This window comes from Aythya ferina (genome assembly GCF_964211825.1).
Source record: "Aythya ferina genome assembly, chromosome: 3".
Classification (NCBI taxonomy): Eukaryota; Metazoa; Chordata; class Aves; order Anseriformes; family Anatidae; genus Aythya; species Aythya ferina.
The window spans coordinates 32422537-32436817 of NC_140298.1; the positions used below are offsets into that span (position 1 = coordinate 32422537).

The 14281-nt window shown below is 37.5% G+C and overlaps 1 protein-coding gene across 2 annotated transcripts in view; it reads left to right on the forward strand.

Moving 5' to 3' along the window:
* Window positions 1-2702: 2702 nt before the first annotated feature.
* Window positions 2703-14281, forward strand: part of TTC27 (tetratricopeptide repeat domain 27) — a 111508-nt gene continuing 99929 nt past the window's right edge. For both annotated transcript variants that reach the window (XM_084512724.1, XM_084512725.1), the window contains exons 1-3: window positions 2703-2899; window positions 5274-5451; window positions 10173-10302. In XM_084512724.1, the coding sequence (XP_084368850.1) occupies window positions 2812-2899; window positions 5274-5451; window positions 10173-10302 (396 nt within the window). In that variant the 5' untranslated portion in view covers window positions 2703-2811. The remainder of the gene's footprint in view (window positions 2900-5273; window positions 5452-10172; window positions 10303-14281) is intronic.

Genomic DNA, 14281 nt, shown 5'->3' on the forward strand with positions numbered 1-14281 from the left:
ACTTTTTGTTTAAAAATATCATAATAAATGTCTATGCTGATAATAATAACTTTAAACTTACCAAAACTTTTTTTTTTTTTTTTTTTTACAGGTGGTCTTGTTGAGAGATCATGTAGCATTTTGCAGTCCACAGTTAAGTTCATCTGTTTCAAAATGGCTTGGAGAAAAAAAAAACCTGCAACAGAAGATAAATACTGTATCAACACAGCAGCACAGATACCTTGCAAGGTGACTTTAAATGTGCTAGTTAAGATTCCACAGAGAGCACAACACTTCATACAGACAGTTCTCCTACCCTCTTTGAAAAAAAGTTAAAGACAAAAGTTGTTCTCTGAAAACACTTTTATCAGAAGGTTTGATTATCTACTTCTTGCTTGGAAATTATAAGCAGCAATACACCAAAATCTTGAATCTGCAGTTCACAGTATTGTAAAATACTCCCTTTAGAGCCAACTGACCGAAGTGACATTTAAATGCAAACAAAACCTGTTGACTATTCTGCGAGAGAAGAATATATATATGTACTTCAAATCCTTCAGGGAAACAAGGTTAAGCAGCATACTTCAGTAAGTCTGTTGCAAATGCTAAACAATTAACAGTGTATTTCACATAAATGGTGACTATCCGTCCACTGTCAGTCAGGAGTGCACTAATTCCTGCTGGTGGTATTCCTGCCTATGTACCTGCTATAATTTAATTTCTGGATGTCTCCAGAAACTGAATTGTGTGGGAGAAAAACAACAAAACACATCTCAGGAACTGGCAGAGATGAGAAAAACAGCAAGATATACATCATTTTTATCAAATAATGTTATTTATCAACTATTTATTCCCAGAAAAAAAAAAAAAAAAGAAAAATTACCAGCTTTCCCTGACAATTATGAGAAATGTATTTTTCACTTGTTTACTAATTTTTTCATTGTATTTTGACACACATTCTGAATCCCCTGCCAGAAAAAGGGGTAGATGTGGAAAGGAGTGCTATTCAACATTCTAATTAGACCCCGTTTAAGAATTCATCCACTCAATTTTGGAAAATCTATGTATGTTTAATGCAGATCTATTACGTGGAAGAGAAAGAAATGTGTAATAGTACAAGTTAAATTTAAACACAAAGAGCCTAATTCCTTTTTTTTTTTTTTCATACAGACCACAAAAAATTTTACAGAAAAAACTACCCACCAAATCAGCAAGGTTAGCAGGAGTTAATTTATTTCCTAAACCTACCCTCGAAAACATTTAAGTCAATTCTAGAACAAAGCTGTGATATGACACACCACAGAAAACTGAACGTATGACAATACCTCATTTTGACTAATGGGTTCTGTTGTGTCAATAAAACCTCATGTGTTATATATAGCTCAGCTGTCAAATGGAAACCAGTGTGCTTAGAATATTATTATGTTGCTATATAGACAAAGAGAAAGCAAGTAACATCATTTTGATTTCCAAATATTTTAGTTTTTAATGGTGAATTTCATAAAATGAACTTCATGAATGTCTTGAACACACTATATGGAAAACAATTTATTTGCTGTGCTTTAAGATGTTCTGTAAGCTGCTGCTTCCAGGACAAATATTTATCTTTTGTTCACAGCCCTAGAACTTGCAGCGAGTGAATGGCTATCTATTTCTCTATTAACTATATAAATTTATACCACCTTTTCTTGTCAAAACTGACGTAGAGTGGATTGTTTCAAGTCAGAAAATAAGTTGAAAAGCAACACGTTTTTATTTAACTGTGTTTTGCTTTTATGAGCCAGATGAAATTTGAAATTAAAGCCTGTATATTAAGGCCCAACCAAGCAGTAACCTATCACAAGCATTTGAATTAAAAAAGCTGCAGTAAGTCTTCCTCAAATTTTAACTAATAAGTTAGATATGAAAGTAGGATAATAAGATGTTTGTAAGACCTCTACTTAAGCTTGGCAAGCACTCTACTTCATTATACTATGAGCTGCACTGAGTAGCAAAATGAATTTCAACCTTTGCAGTGAAGACATCCTCAGAAGCCATCTTCCTGCACCAAGGATTTACTCCTAGCTGTGTTAGCTCTCTGACTTGCTCACACCAAGGTTTGTTAACCTTTCTGAGTGAACATTTCCATCATTTCACTCCATTTTGAATGCCCATGAAAGTATGGCCTCTCTCCTCGTTCTCCTCTTCCTCCTCCTCTGTATGCAAAGAAAGAGCTCAGAGGTGATGGCCAATATTATGTTCCCTCAGGATTTGAACAGGTGCTGAAGTAACTACAGGTCCAGGCAGGGCAGGAGGCAATATGGCACCCCACACCCTTCCCAGCCGCCCAAGTGTAAAGCTCCGAGCCCACTCTAGGCAGGCATACCTGGGCAACCCCTGCCTGCCCACGCGTGGCGTCCAATGCTCCCTCACATCTGCCTGACCCCCGAGATGCCCGTTTTTCTCCCCGGCGCAGCTGACGAACAACCCGGGACTCACACGCCCTAAGTCCCTCACAAACAGAGCTCAGGGCAAAAACCGAGCTCGGGCGGGAGCCCCTCGCCTCAACAACGAGGCCACCGGGAACGACCGCGGTCGCTAACGGCGACGGCTCCACCCCCACGCTACTACTGCTAGTACTGCTACTGTTGCTAGTACCACTACTGCTGCTAGTACCGCTACTGCTCCCAGTGCTACTGCTCCTAGTGCTACTGCTCCTAGTGCCACTGCCGCGCCTGCGCTGCGCCGCCCCCTCCCGGCGTGCTCGACGGGGCCGTGATGGCGGCTCCCTGCCGCCGCTGCCCGCACATGGGCTGAGAGGAGGGCACGGGCTGAGGGCAGGGCGGCGGGACCATGCTGGCCCTCGAGCGCGCCCTGCTGAGGGGCTTCCTCAGCGCCGCCGAGTCCTTGGAGTGGAAGCAGGGCGATGTCTCGGCGGCAGGTGAGCGGGGCGGAGGTGAGGGGAGGGGAGGTGAGGGGGGAGCGGTGCCTGCCTTGCCGTGGGGGTCCCGGACGCGGCTCCTGGGGTCCCCTAAGGCGGGCACCGGGCTGGGCTGTGGGGGCACTGCTGCTCCTGGGGGCACCGCCGCTCCTCAGGCTTCGCCCCGGGGCTGTCCCTGGCTTCCTCACGACCGGAGCGAGTGAGGCACCTGCCTGCCGCGTGTGGCAGTGGCGAGAAGCTGCCTGCTGTAGCAAAGCGAAAAAAATGTGGAGATAAAGACTTCTTTATCTGTACCCCGAGCATATGCTGAATTTTGGAAAAGAGCTGATCTACTCAGCTCTATTTCCTTATGTTAATTCTTATTTACCTGTAATTCTTGTATTGTCTGAAAATGTCAGGTGGTGTGACTGACATTTGGCAGGTCTTTCATAGCTTCCCACTGAATAGTGTACACTTGTGGTTTTATTTTATTTTATTTTATTTTATTTTATTTTATTTTATTTTATTTTATTTTATTTTATTTTTTAAGTAGTGTCCTGTGATAAGATGTGGAGAGTGGTATTGAAGAAAGCTGTCTTGCCATAGAGGTAGAAAATGGCGGGGGTTGTGATGGTTTTTAAGTCATCGCTTCAGTGGGCCCTGAAAGTAAAAGTTAAAGACTGTGACCTTGAATTTGTATGGTGTCTTATAAGAAAATAAATAGAGAACCAAGATCAGATTTTATGTGCTTACAGTTATGTTGCACTGTTTCTAGAAAGAAAAACCTCAGTATTCTTCATTAGTGTCCTCAGGGCCAAGGGTTATTCTACAAAATACAGTGCTACCTGTTTGGACGGCTGTAACATATAAATAAGTTGTCACTTTGTGAAAGAAATTCTCCTCTAGAGTACTGATGGGAGAAAGTTTCACGTTATTGATGTTTTCTGCGAGGATGTGATGTCAGTAAGGCCCCAGAACCATTCCTAATCTTTCGTATATGCCCTTACAGGTACAGCTTGAAATGTTTTACGATCATTTACCACAAAAAAAAAAAAAAAAAAAAAAAGACTTCTTATATCAGGTGGCTGGTCATTGTTGCAAAGAACAAAAGTAAATTGTGCTCAGCAGCCTGGTCCGTAGAGATTAGGAACGAATGTGTGTCCATCACCATTGCTACCAAATCATCCGTCGCTGCTATTGAAGTTGATTTCTGTGCTCAGTTTTCAGTTGTGTCCGAGTCTGAGAGCGCTTGGTTTTGCTGGGGGTTGGTGTTTGGTTAGCTTCCAGGTGCAGCTGTAGCTGGTGTGGATGTATACCTGTGCTGGCATTAAATAGGCTAGCTTAGGCCCTAATATTAGGGTAGCTATGGTAACACTGAGTGCACAGGAGCTGCAGTCCACAGCTGGAATCACAGGTTAATATGGCAGGTATCCCATGCAGACCTCTGCATTTCCTCACCTGCATTACCAGCATCTGCATTAGCTAGTTGACAACTAGTTAGTATGTCTGCATGAGCTGCAGTGTAGACAGGTACCAATTTCTCTAAGAATAGAAGGTGTTAACGTGCTGAAACTGTTCTAGCAGACAGCTGCTGGATTGGTCACAATGTAGCGTGCTTGGTGAAAGAAGGGAAGATACCTTCTGCGAACAAAGCCTGGGTCAAGAATACTTCATGAGTTTGAAGCTTCTTAGGAGTTAAATGTATAGCACTTTGTGAATTCTGTTTGCCTTGAAAGGATTAGGCAGAGAAACATTCATGGATTCATATCCACCTCAGTAGTTAATCTGAAGAATGAGGTAATAAACTTACAGGAAGATAATACAATTTTATCTTCAGAAAAGTACTGTCCATTCTTTTGAATATTCTAAGCATTTAAAGTGAGGGCTGTGTATTTCATGGTTATACATGGGTATTCATGGAACTCTGTAAGTATTGAACCATTGTTATTTGCTGCAGTTTCCCTGAAAGAATCCTTAAGTCTTTGAAATTGTCTCTCCCACAGGATTTTACCATCACACACTAACAAAAAAGGTTTTGGAGGAAGAAAACCCTCCTATGATAATTGTCAGTGTATGTATTTGAAAGGCTATCCATATATTTCCCCTGAAATTCCTGTGCAATTTTTATGCTTTACATTCATCTGGCAGTTTGTATTTCATTGTCACGTTAATACAAGTTCTGTAAAATTCATTTTGGATTAAGGTGACCCCTGCTACTGCTGTTCTTCAGTTTCAGTGCAACTGCAGTTTTCTGGCAACTTAAATGATAATTCATTACTCGAAAGGGGAGAGGTATATGTTTTGGTTGGAATAGCTCTTGTAGGATGAAATTCTTTCAAATTTAACACTGATTTATTTTCCTTTTTTTTTTTTTTTTTTTTATTATTATTTCCAGAAAGTGGATCACTGTTGCAGTTGATATTTGATGGGAAATATGAAGCAATATTTTCAAATTCAGCTATCCGGAATGTTTTCAGTGCATCTTCTGTGTCAGAGGAGAACATTGAAAGTTACCTGGAGAAACAGATCCTGACATACCTGGACTGTTCCGCAGAGGTTGATAACGTGGAAAGGTGGAAATCATTATTTATTATATGGAAGATTAATAGAGGCAATGTTTGGTTTTCCAAAAGGCATTATTTGTTTTGTAGTATGTGTCATAGGGCTTCCAAAGTTCTTGATCTGAGAGAAAAACACAAAATTGATTTCTCAAGTTGTTCCTCCCACTTTCCTGGGGCATCTGTTCATTATCATTGTTTCTTTCACTGGATAGTGTTCTGATATGAAGGGTTGTTGAAAACACTGGCCTTATTTATGGTGACTACCTCTGAAGCTGCTGGTATAAAGAAACCAAGAAATGTAAATTCATGTTGCCGAGTGTCTTGAAACAGTTTGTTAATAGTTTTCTCTGCAACATTGTGTTACATTAATGTGAATACTTGAAGTACCATGTAAAGTTACTGTGAAAGTAATGTCCATATTTCTGAGTCTGGTTCATAGTAAGGTTGTTTTAATGTAAACTCAGTAAGTTATTCATGGCTGGTATTTATGGATTAGTTATTTTCTTCGTAAGACTCACTAAGATGGATTTTAGCCTGTTCATTATTTACTTGGAGAATTATAAACACCGAAGTCAGACTCATTAACAGCAAGAATTAGCGTATGGAGTACAGTTAGAGTGAATCTCTTGCATTATGGATAGTAGAAGCAGAAAATTATGTACGTATAATTTAAACATGAGTATAGGAACAGGTTTTAGCAAAGGGTAAGAGAACATAAAAGTATAAAGGAAGTAAGAGGAAGGTAACGTATTGCCAAGAAGCATGGCTGAATACAAATGTGTATGTTTTAGTATGAGGCATGAAAATGAGTTTTTGCTGAAATGCCAGAGAGAAACAAGTAGTTGGCACCTCTAAATTACCTAGACTTGTTAGCAACACTGATTGTGGCTTGTCAAAAGATTATCTGATAGTCTGATATCTCATGCGCTCCTGTTTTCTGATCTGGAATGTATAGAGATTGTTACTGTGCATTTTGTCTCTAGGTATTTTTTTTCCTGTTTTTATTTATTTATTTTCTTTTTTATATTCTTTTGGAAAGAATTAATGCAACTTTTGCACATGATCTTTTAATGCCTGTGGTGAAAATGTGTGTTGTTGTTTTATTTATTTTTTCATTTTGAAGGAAAAAAATCCTTCTTCCCTTTATAGGATTTTTTTTAATAGAAAAAATCCCTATTTTTCCTATAAAGGAAGTACAGCAACTTCTAAGTTCTAGCTCAGAAAAATCATTAAGACACTGGCTTTCCTCTGACTTCTAGTAGACTTCTTACTAGTGGGGTCTTACTTCAAATATATGCTTTTTTGCTGAACTGAGAACTGTAATTCTAGAAATTAAACTCTGTGAGTTGAATTCAGTCAGGATCAGAAAGTTGGATAATGCTAACCTTATTCTTTTAACACAATATAAACACAGTACAAAGTATGGTTTTATAATAGTGTTAAAAGAACTCTTAGGGAGTTCTTTTTGTGAAGCTAAAAGGGAGCAGCCTGAAGGCAAAACAGCTCAGACTTTGTAGCTAGATTATAATTTCTTTGGACATAGCCTGTCAAGTTCTCTACTTCCAAATCCATGGTTCTATAAGGAAAATATTTAACAGTATTTCAAAACTTGCTGCAACTTTTTCTTTCACTTTAACTGCTTCTGTCCTTCCCCTGCCAGACGTATTTTGGTATGGCACTTTTAACCTCCATAGATTAAAAGTGAAGTCTCAAGTGTATTTTTGCAATAAACCTACAAAATAGGTGTTTTTTTTTTTTGTTTTGTTTTTTTTCTGCTATAGCTACTCAATTCAAAGGCTATCACTTCTACGGGAAACATAGCTTCATACCTGTATTTGAAGTCAGCAGAATTGTGGAGGAAGAAGTTATAGTGTATAAATGCTAAACAAGTGGAAGGGGAGAGTCTCTGGTGTTGTCAAGACTTCTGTTTGAAAGAGGTGTATTTTTGTCTGAGGTAGTTTCCTTCTAGAGACCAGGAGGAAATAATCTGCAGGGCACAACAAAAATATTTCAGGAGAGTTTCAAAAGAGCTTGAAAGTCTATTAAAATGTTTGATTCTAAAACCTAAAGGAACAAGGAAATGATGATGAACACTTGTTTTAATTGTCCATGTATTCACTGCTACTACCTTATTCAAGATAGCAATGAATGTCAGACTTTCCAAAACAAGTCCTTGCAATAAAGCTTGGTTTGATTTCCTGACACATATTTCTTCAGGATGCTTACAGTTTGTTAACTACTGTGCTTTGCATGTTAAAAAATAAAAGTGAAGAAATTCTTGCTGTTTCTGCAACTTGCTTTGATGTATTTAAATTGAAAAAATAACTCTTAAACATCTCTAATTTTGTTTCAACTTCTCTTCTGTAATTTGTCTTCACATTTAAAAAAAAAAAAAAAAAAGCAATCTATAACCTAGTTGTATCTAAAGCATAGCCTTACTATTGGTATTTATTTGAAAAATGTAGTGTTATATGCAAATCCATTACTTTTTTTCAAGTATCAATGCTCTGTCATTTCTGAGTTTGAGAAAATATAAGTAAAGCAATATGAATATTACAGTGGAATGTATTTAAGCATCTGGTTTTACATCATGGATCACAAACCTACTTGAGTTGGTGTAAAGTGTTTAAAAAAATACATGGAGAAAGTATGAGTGAGATGAATGGCTCTCTGTATCTAAGGAAATTAGAAGAAAGAAATGAACCTATATATAGGTCACCGTAATAAGTGGAACACTGGCAGCAGTGCCTCTCTTGCTTTTCAGGCAGCACAGAAGAGCAGTTTTAAGGCAGCACTTGGGAGGTAAGCACTTGCAGTTCTGCATTCTAAGCATGAAGGGCAGTCAGAGATGGAATGGAAAAAAAAATCTTGGAAGAAATTAAGTGATAGGTGAGGGACGCTAGCCTTATTTGCAGGGATTAGAGTTTAGAAGTAGCATTCTGTTTCAGAATGAGTGTTAAGGGGACTGCAGGTTGCTCACTAGTCGGAAACTGAAGACGGCAACAAGAAAAAAACAACTGATGATGACAAATAAGACAGTGGAAGGAGAATCACAGCCAAAGTAATGGAATTGCATATAATTTGCAGAGCCCTTCTGCATGGTTACAAAAGCATTTAGACATCAAGCAACTTTGCCTACCATAGAAAGATTTCAATAAAGTTCTTAAATACGTATTTTGGTTGTAGGAATTATAAAAATAGAGTAAATGATAAAATAATGAAAATGAGTCTTTGAAAGACTGAAGAGTTGTTGAACTGCAATGTCTCAATTGATTATTCTGTATGTTATCTTTCCTTTTAGAAGCTTTGAAGCTTAATTTATAACAGAATAAATAGTGCATGTGTCATTGTTTTGTGCCTAATGTTAATAATTCAGTGTGCAGTAATTGTCACTGCTTTGTTTTTGAGTTGATTGGAAGTTTAGTGGTAGCCTGAGATACACATCCAAATGCTATTTGGTGGTAGATAGTTACCAGCTGAATAATGACAACTATAAAATCTAATTGACAAGAGCTCTTTATACCAGTCCTTTTTCTCTAATACTCCTGAAGGCTCTTGTGTTTCTTTTTCTTTTTCTTTTTTTTTTTTTTTGGATTCGTGCACTCTACACCATTGTTATACATCTTCTGACACATTCTTGCCCACCAGCTGCTTCTGTGTGGCTTTTTCTATTGGACTTTGTTTTCTGGAGTTGTATAATGCTTTATCCCTTTGTTTCCATTTGGAGGACTCCTGCAGCTTTAAGTCCATGTTTCACAGCAAAAGGATGACAAGGTTTTTTCCAGTGAGCTCCTTAAAATACCAGTTCTTATGTTATATTAGACTAGTACAGTTAGAACATTATTGTAGGTAGGAGGCATGTTATATATGTAGTATGTAACAAGGCCCGTGTTGGCATATGACTGATTATAACCCAGTAAGGTCACAAATCCCAAAGAATCCTAAAACAAACCAAAAAAATCTTTCTAAAAGTTTCCTAAAAGTCTACACCTGTTAAATCAGTCATTAAATTCTGAGGGATTTTGCCCTGCTTTCTGCAGGCCACATAGGTTATTACTGTAGGTACATAAAGAAATAGTATCATAAGGGTATTAGTTGAGTAAAATCTTCTAAATAAGAAAATTTTATACACAGTTCCAGGAAGGCAACAAAGTCTTGTAATTCCATTTTTAAATAAAATACTGTGTTTGCAATGAAAAAGCATGATTGAATGAGATAGCATTTGCTGCCGAATTATCCGAACCAGCTCTGAGGTGATACTTCTGAACTTTATGACACTTGTTTGATTGTTTTGTTCTCAGAGGGAGTGAAATTAAGCAGCTGTGTAAAAGCAACAATAAATATGCTGTTTTGTAGCGTATGCTAATGCAGCAACTTCTCTTTTAAAATGTTGAGGTTTAGATACAAGAAAATGCAACTGTCTGGTTGGTAAACAGCGATAATCTTCATCCGATGCTAATCTCCCACTTGTATCTAATAGGCACAGCCTTAAATTGTAAAACATTTGATTTAACTCTGTTTCCAAAATATTTGTCATTTGTTACAACCATCATATTTCCAAACCTTTCAGTTTCCCATGAGCATTTTTGAATTCTATGCTAACTATATTTTCGTGCTGAGAGGGGTGGATTTTTAAGGCTGGATGTTTTGAACTGGTGTGGAATTAATCAGATCTTGCATTCCTAATTAAAAGAATGATCTATTGCTAATTGTTTTCCTTATCTATATTGCAGGCAGAGGCTGATGTTTCTACTTGGTGTGGGCAGTTTGCAGCTCTTCGTTCAAAGCAATTGGACCGGGCCTCCTGTTCAGTTACAGCTGCAGGACTTCTTGCCATCTGCATTGTTGCAGAAATTCAGTGAGGTATGCTTGAGTTATAATAAGCTGTCCTTTTACAGTCACTTCTATTTGTGAATAACCCACTTATCCAGAGAATACATATCTATGAGGTCCAGGGTTAGAATTAATTTCCTTGAGTGTGAACAAGCTGCTGTTGCGAGCATCATCAACTGTGTAAGTTTTTTAAGCACTATCCTAAAAGTAGCTAATGTTTGTCTACTTCAACTTAATAGATTTCCTTCTGGAAATGTTGGTTTTGAATATGGAAGATACTTACTGTGCAGCAGCATCTGCTTGAAGGATGTTTGCTGTCAATAAGCTGTTTGTTTTGGAATGTGTTCTTAGTTGGACCAGAGAAAGATACTTATAAATTACTTAGAAATTTTCCTTGGAGCAAGGTAGAAGATGGATAACTTGCATATAGCAGACTATCTGGTAGGTGCTAAGAGGACAGCAGATTTGTATGCTAGTATCCTGCTAGGCTCATGGATGATGCCAGCTGAATTGTGGAATTGGTAGTTCCCATGAGCAGTGTAAATGCTGTAAATTGTGGAATCAGGGGAAGTTTGACAAGTAGATAAGAAGCTTCATGTAACATTAATGTAACGTCTGTTACGTTATTGTGGTGTGTTTTTGCAGGAATAATGTAACTCATGAAGACCTGCCATAGTTCGTAGTTTCATTTGCAAGGTTGCGTTTCTAAATTACTTAGTTTGGATACTGTATCTATCCCTTTTTTTTAAAATATAGATGGTTATCAGTGTGGTATATTTTAGAGATGGCACGGTGTGTATATGTATAGGCTTATTTTTTTGCTTGGTTTTTGAGATCAGAAATTAAATTGCTGTCAGACTATAAGGAGTTCAGACCTATAAAACATAATGTTCATAACTTCTATCAACCATCCCATTTATTGTCTATATTAATGGATGAATGAGATGCTAATTATCCGTTGAATAAGGGAATGTGTGTCTCCTGTTTAGTTTGTCTTATGGCTGTGAATGCAATGCATTGACGGATGTTTGCATATGCAGAGGTGGTATTCCAGAATCTAAATCAGCAAGAGATGAAAAAGGAAAACAGACATGAGCATTGTTGATTTCTAATGAGTACTGCATCAGACCTTGTTAACTGGAAGGTTTAACTAGTTCTGCATTCAGGCAAAAGAAGTTTAGTTTTATGTATACTATTGCTATCTGTAGCATCTGAGAAGTTTTTTCCAAGAGCACTAAACAGTTGTGCTAAAATATCTGTCCAGTTTTCTTTTGTTAAACATCTTAATTCAAAAGCTGTCATATGCTTTGAATTATTTTTATGTAGATACTTTTATGTTCAAGGATTCTTAGTATATAAACACTCCATAAAAACAAACATCTCAATAAACTGATATTTTTGTGCTTCTTTCAATCCAGCTTTTCTTTTTCGCATGCACAGATACTCAAAAAAAAAAAAAAAAAAAAAAAGTGGGTTAAAAATACAGCTCTCATTTTCTCCATTTCTAATGTAATCATCCATATTCTGTCATCAATACTGGTATAAATTCTTTTTTAATAAGCTTTCAATTTTTCAGACTGAAATGATCTTTTTCCCATGTCAAGGTTAAAAACAAATAAATAAACAAATAGTTTAATTTCTGCCCTCAGATAACTGCTGAATGCATCATTAATTTTACTTTCTTATGAGTGCATTAAGACTGCATAAGAATATAATTAATTTCAGTGAAGAGCAAATCTGATATTTGAGATATTCAAGGCCCATCTGGACACCTACCTGGGCAGCCTGCTCTAAGGAACCTCTTTTGGCAGGGAGGTTGGACCCGATGATCTTTCGAAGTCCCTTCCAACCCCTACAATTCTGTGATTCTGTGAAATCATAAAATAGCCTGATTTAGATGAGTTGCTAGTTGGTGCGTCTTGGATGTCTTCCACAAAAAATATTCATGAGTATGTGTACTTTATTTCCCATCCTCCAAATTGATTCCAGCCTTACTTCTTCGTAAGTTATGGTTAAATTCATGTACTCCATTAGGGTTCCATTTTATGTCCTGCAGAACTGTTTTGTGCTTTTATTTTAAGAGTCCATGCCTAAAAACAGTTCAGTAATTTCTAAACAGAAAAGCAGCTAGTGTTTTAGTTCTTAGGTGACTGAGTTTTCTAAAATTCCTTCAGGACTTTATCGTTCCAATTAAATACTCTTGCTGAGTTTTTTTATGGTAAGTGACTTATGTTAAAGCAAGATTAAAAACAAACAAAAAAGCCTGTATTTAAATTAAATGGATTATCAGATCTGTCTTCAAACTCACTGGGATTAGGCTAAAACATTTTTATTTTACAGTAAGTGGGATAGGTTCCTCGTGTTTTTGAAGTACTGTCACTGTCTCTGTGCAGGTAAGGGAATGAAAGGTGCACAACTGTTTAGGTTGCAGTGTGTTTTATCCTGACTTAAGTTTGAGAGTTACAGAGTATTGTTTGTTGTCTAATTTCATATTCACAAGTAGGATATATTGGTATCAGCTAGAAACTCCATCTGGAAGAAGATCCCAATACACTAATGCATAATACTTGTAAATAACTGGTAGGCGTCCTCCAAATACATTTATCAACAGCTCCTGCTGGCCTTTTTGTAACTTCCAGCTTGGTTCCAAATAATGAGTTTTGAAATGCATTTGAGTAACTTTTTCTCCTGATGTTTGTATTAGTGCTTCTTTTATGCATGATATGATCCTTTTGCTGGAAGATCGAACCATCACCAGGCTTCTGTTGATACAAATAGCCATGTTCATAATTCATATGAAAAATAACGATGTGCTGTGTAGCAGTAATGTCTCAAATCCAGTATGATCCCTTATCCTTGTAAACTTTGTTAACTGAAACTGTTGGGAGTTCTTTGTGATCCGGACCTGTATTCTTGGCTTCCATTAGCATGAACTGGTCATAAAGATGAGAGCTGAACCTTAGGTTAACTCATGTGCTGTTTGAATACCAGTGACCAGCATGATGAAGACTATGAAGATTCTAACAAACCTTTCCCTCTTGTGGGGTGTATAAGGAGGGATGGTAAAAGCTAAACACGGAGGCAGTCTTGTAAGCAGAGGGAGTTTGTTGAAGTAACCTACAAACTTGCCGTACATTCCCTTGCTATGTATATGTAAAATAAATAATTCTTAATGCTACCATTGGAAAATTCTTCCTTCTTTAACAACTCAGCAATGTCAGACCTTACAGGGAATACAAGCAAGCACATTCCTAACTAAGTACTCCTACATGTAGTGCACTCAGGGAAGACTTACTTGTGCTAGCTTACCTTTATCATCTTCTGTCTGCAGCTCAGCTCTGTGTTGTTTACATGTTGCTCGTTTGGTAAATGAAACTGGAGACAGCCTGCACCATAATTTCATTATCTCCTTTGCAGAAAGTTGGAGGGAAGCAGTTGCAAGCAAAAGCAAATTTTCTATCCCCAAAAGATGTCTGGAGCAAAGGGTGAATTGTCTTCTAAAGGACCAAATCTTCCACTAGTAACCTGAGTACATCTTCTATCTTCCATTATTCTGGAAGATATATAACTTTAGCTTTGCCAGTTGACAAGCTGTGCAGGAGTCTTAGTACTATTTAAAATCTGAGAAGCCCAGTATATGACACTTAGTAGCTGCATGCAGGTTCCTTATTTGATTTTCGTTATTTATTTACTTTTTTTTTCCCTCTGTTTTTTTTTTAATCCATCCCATGCCGTTTACTGTCTTTTTCTACCTTTGTGTATCTCTGCGCTTACCTTTTAAGCTTTAGGTGAAGCATCCCCAAGACTGAGAAAGGGATGAAGAAAGATTAGAAGGGCCAGTTCAGAGTGAGCAGTCCCTGAAACAAAAATAAAGTGTACCAAATGCTCACGTTGCCTCTAATGATTATCATGAGTAAGAAAAGAACATGAAGCCCATAAACTAAATTTCTTATACTCTGTATTCTCACAGCCATTGAGCTGGAATGGCAGCTGGTAACAGTTGTGCTGG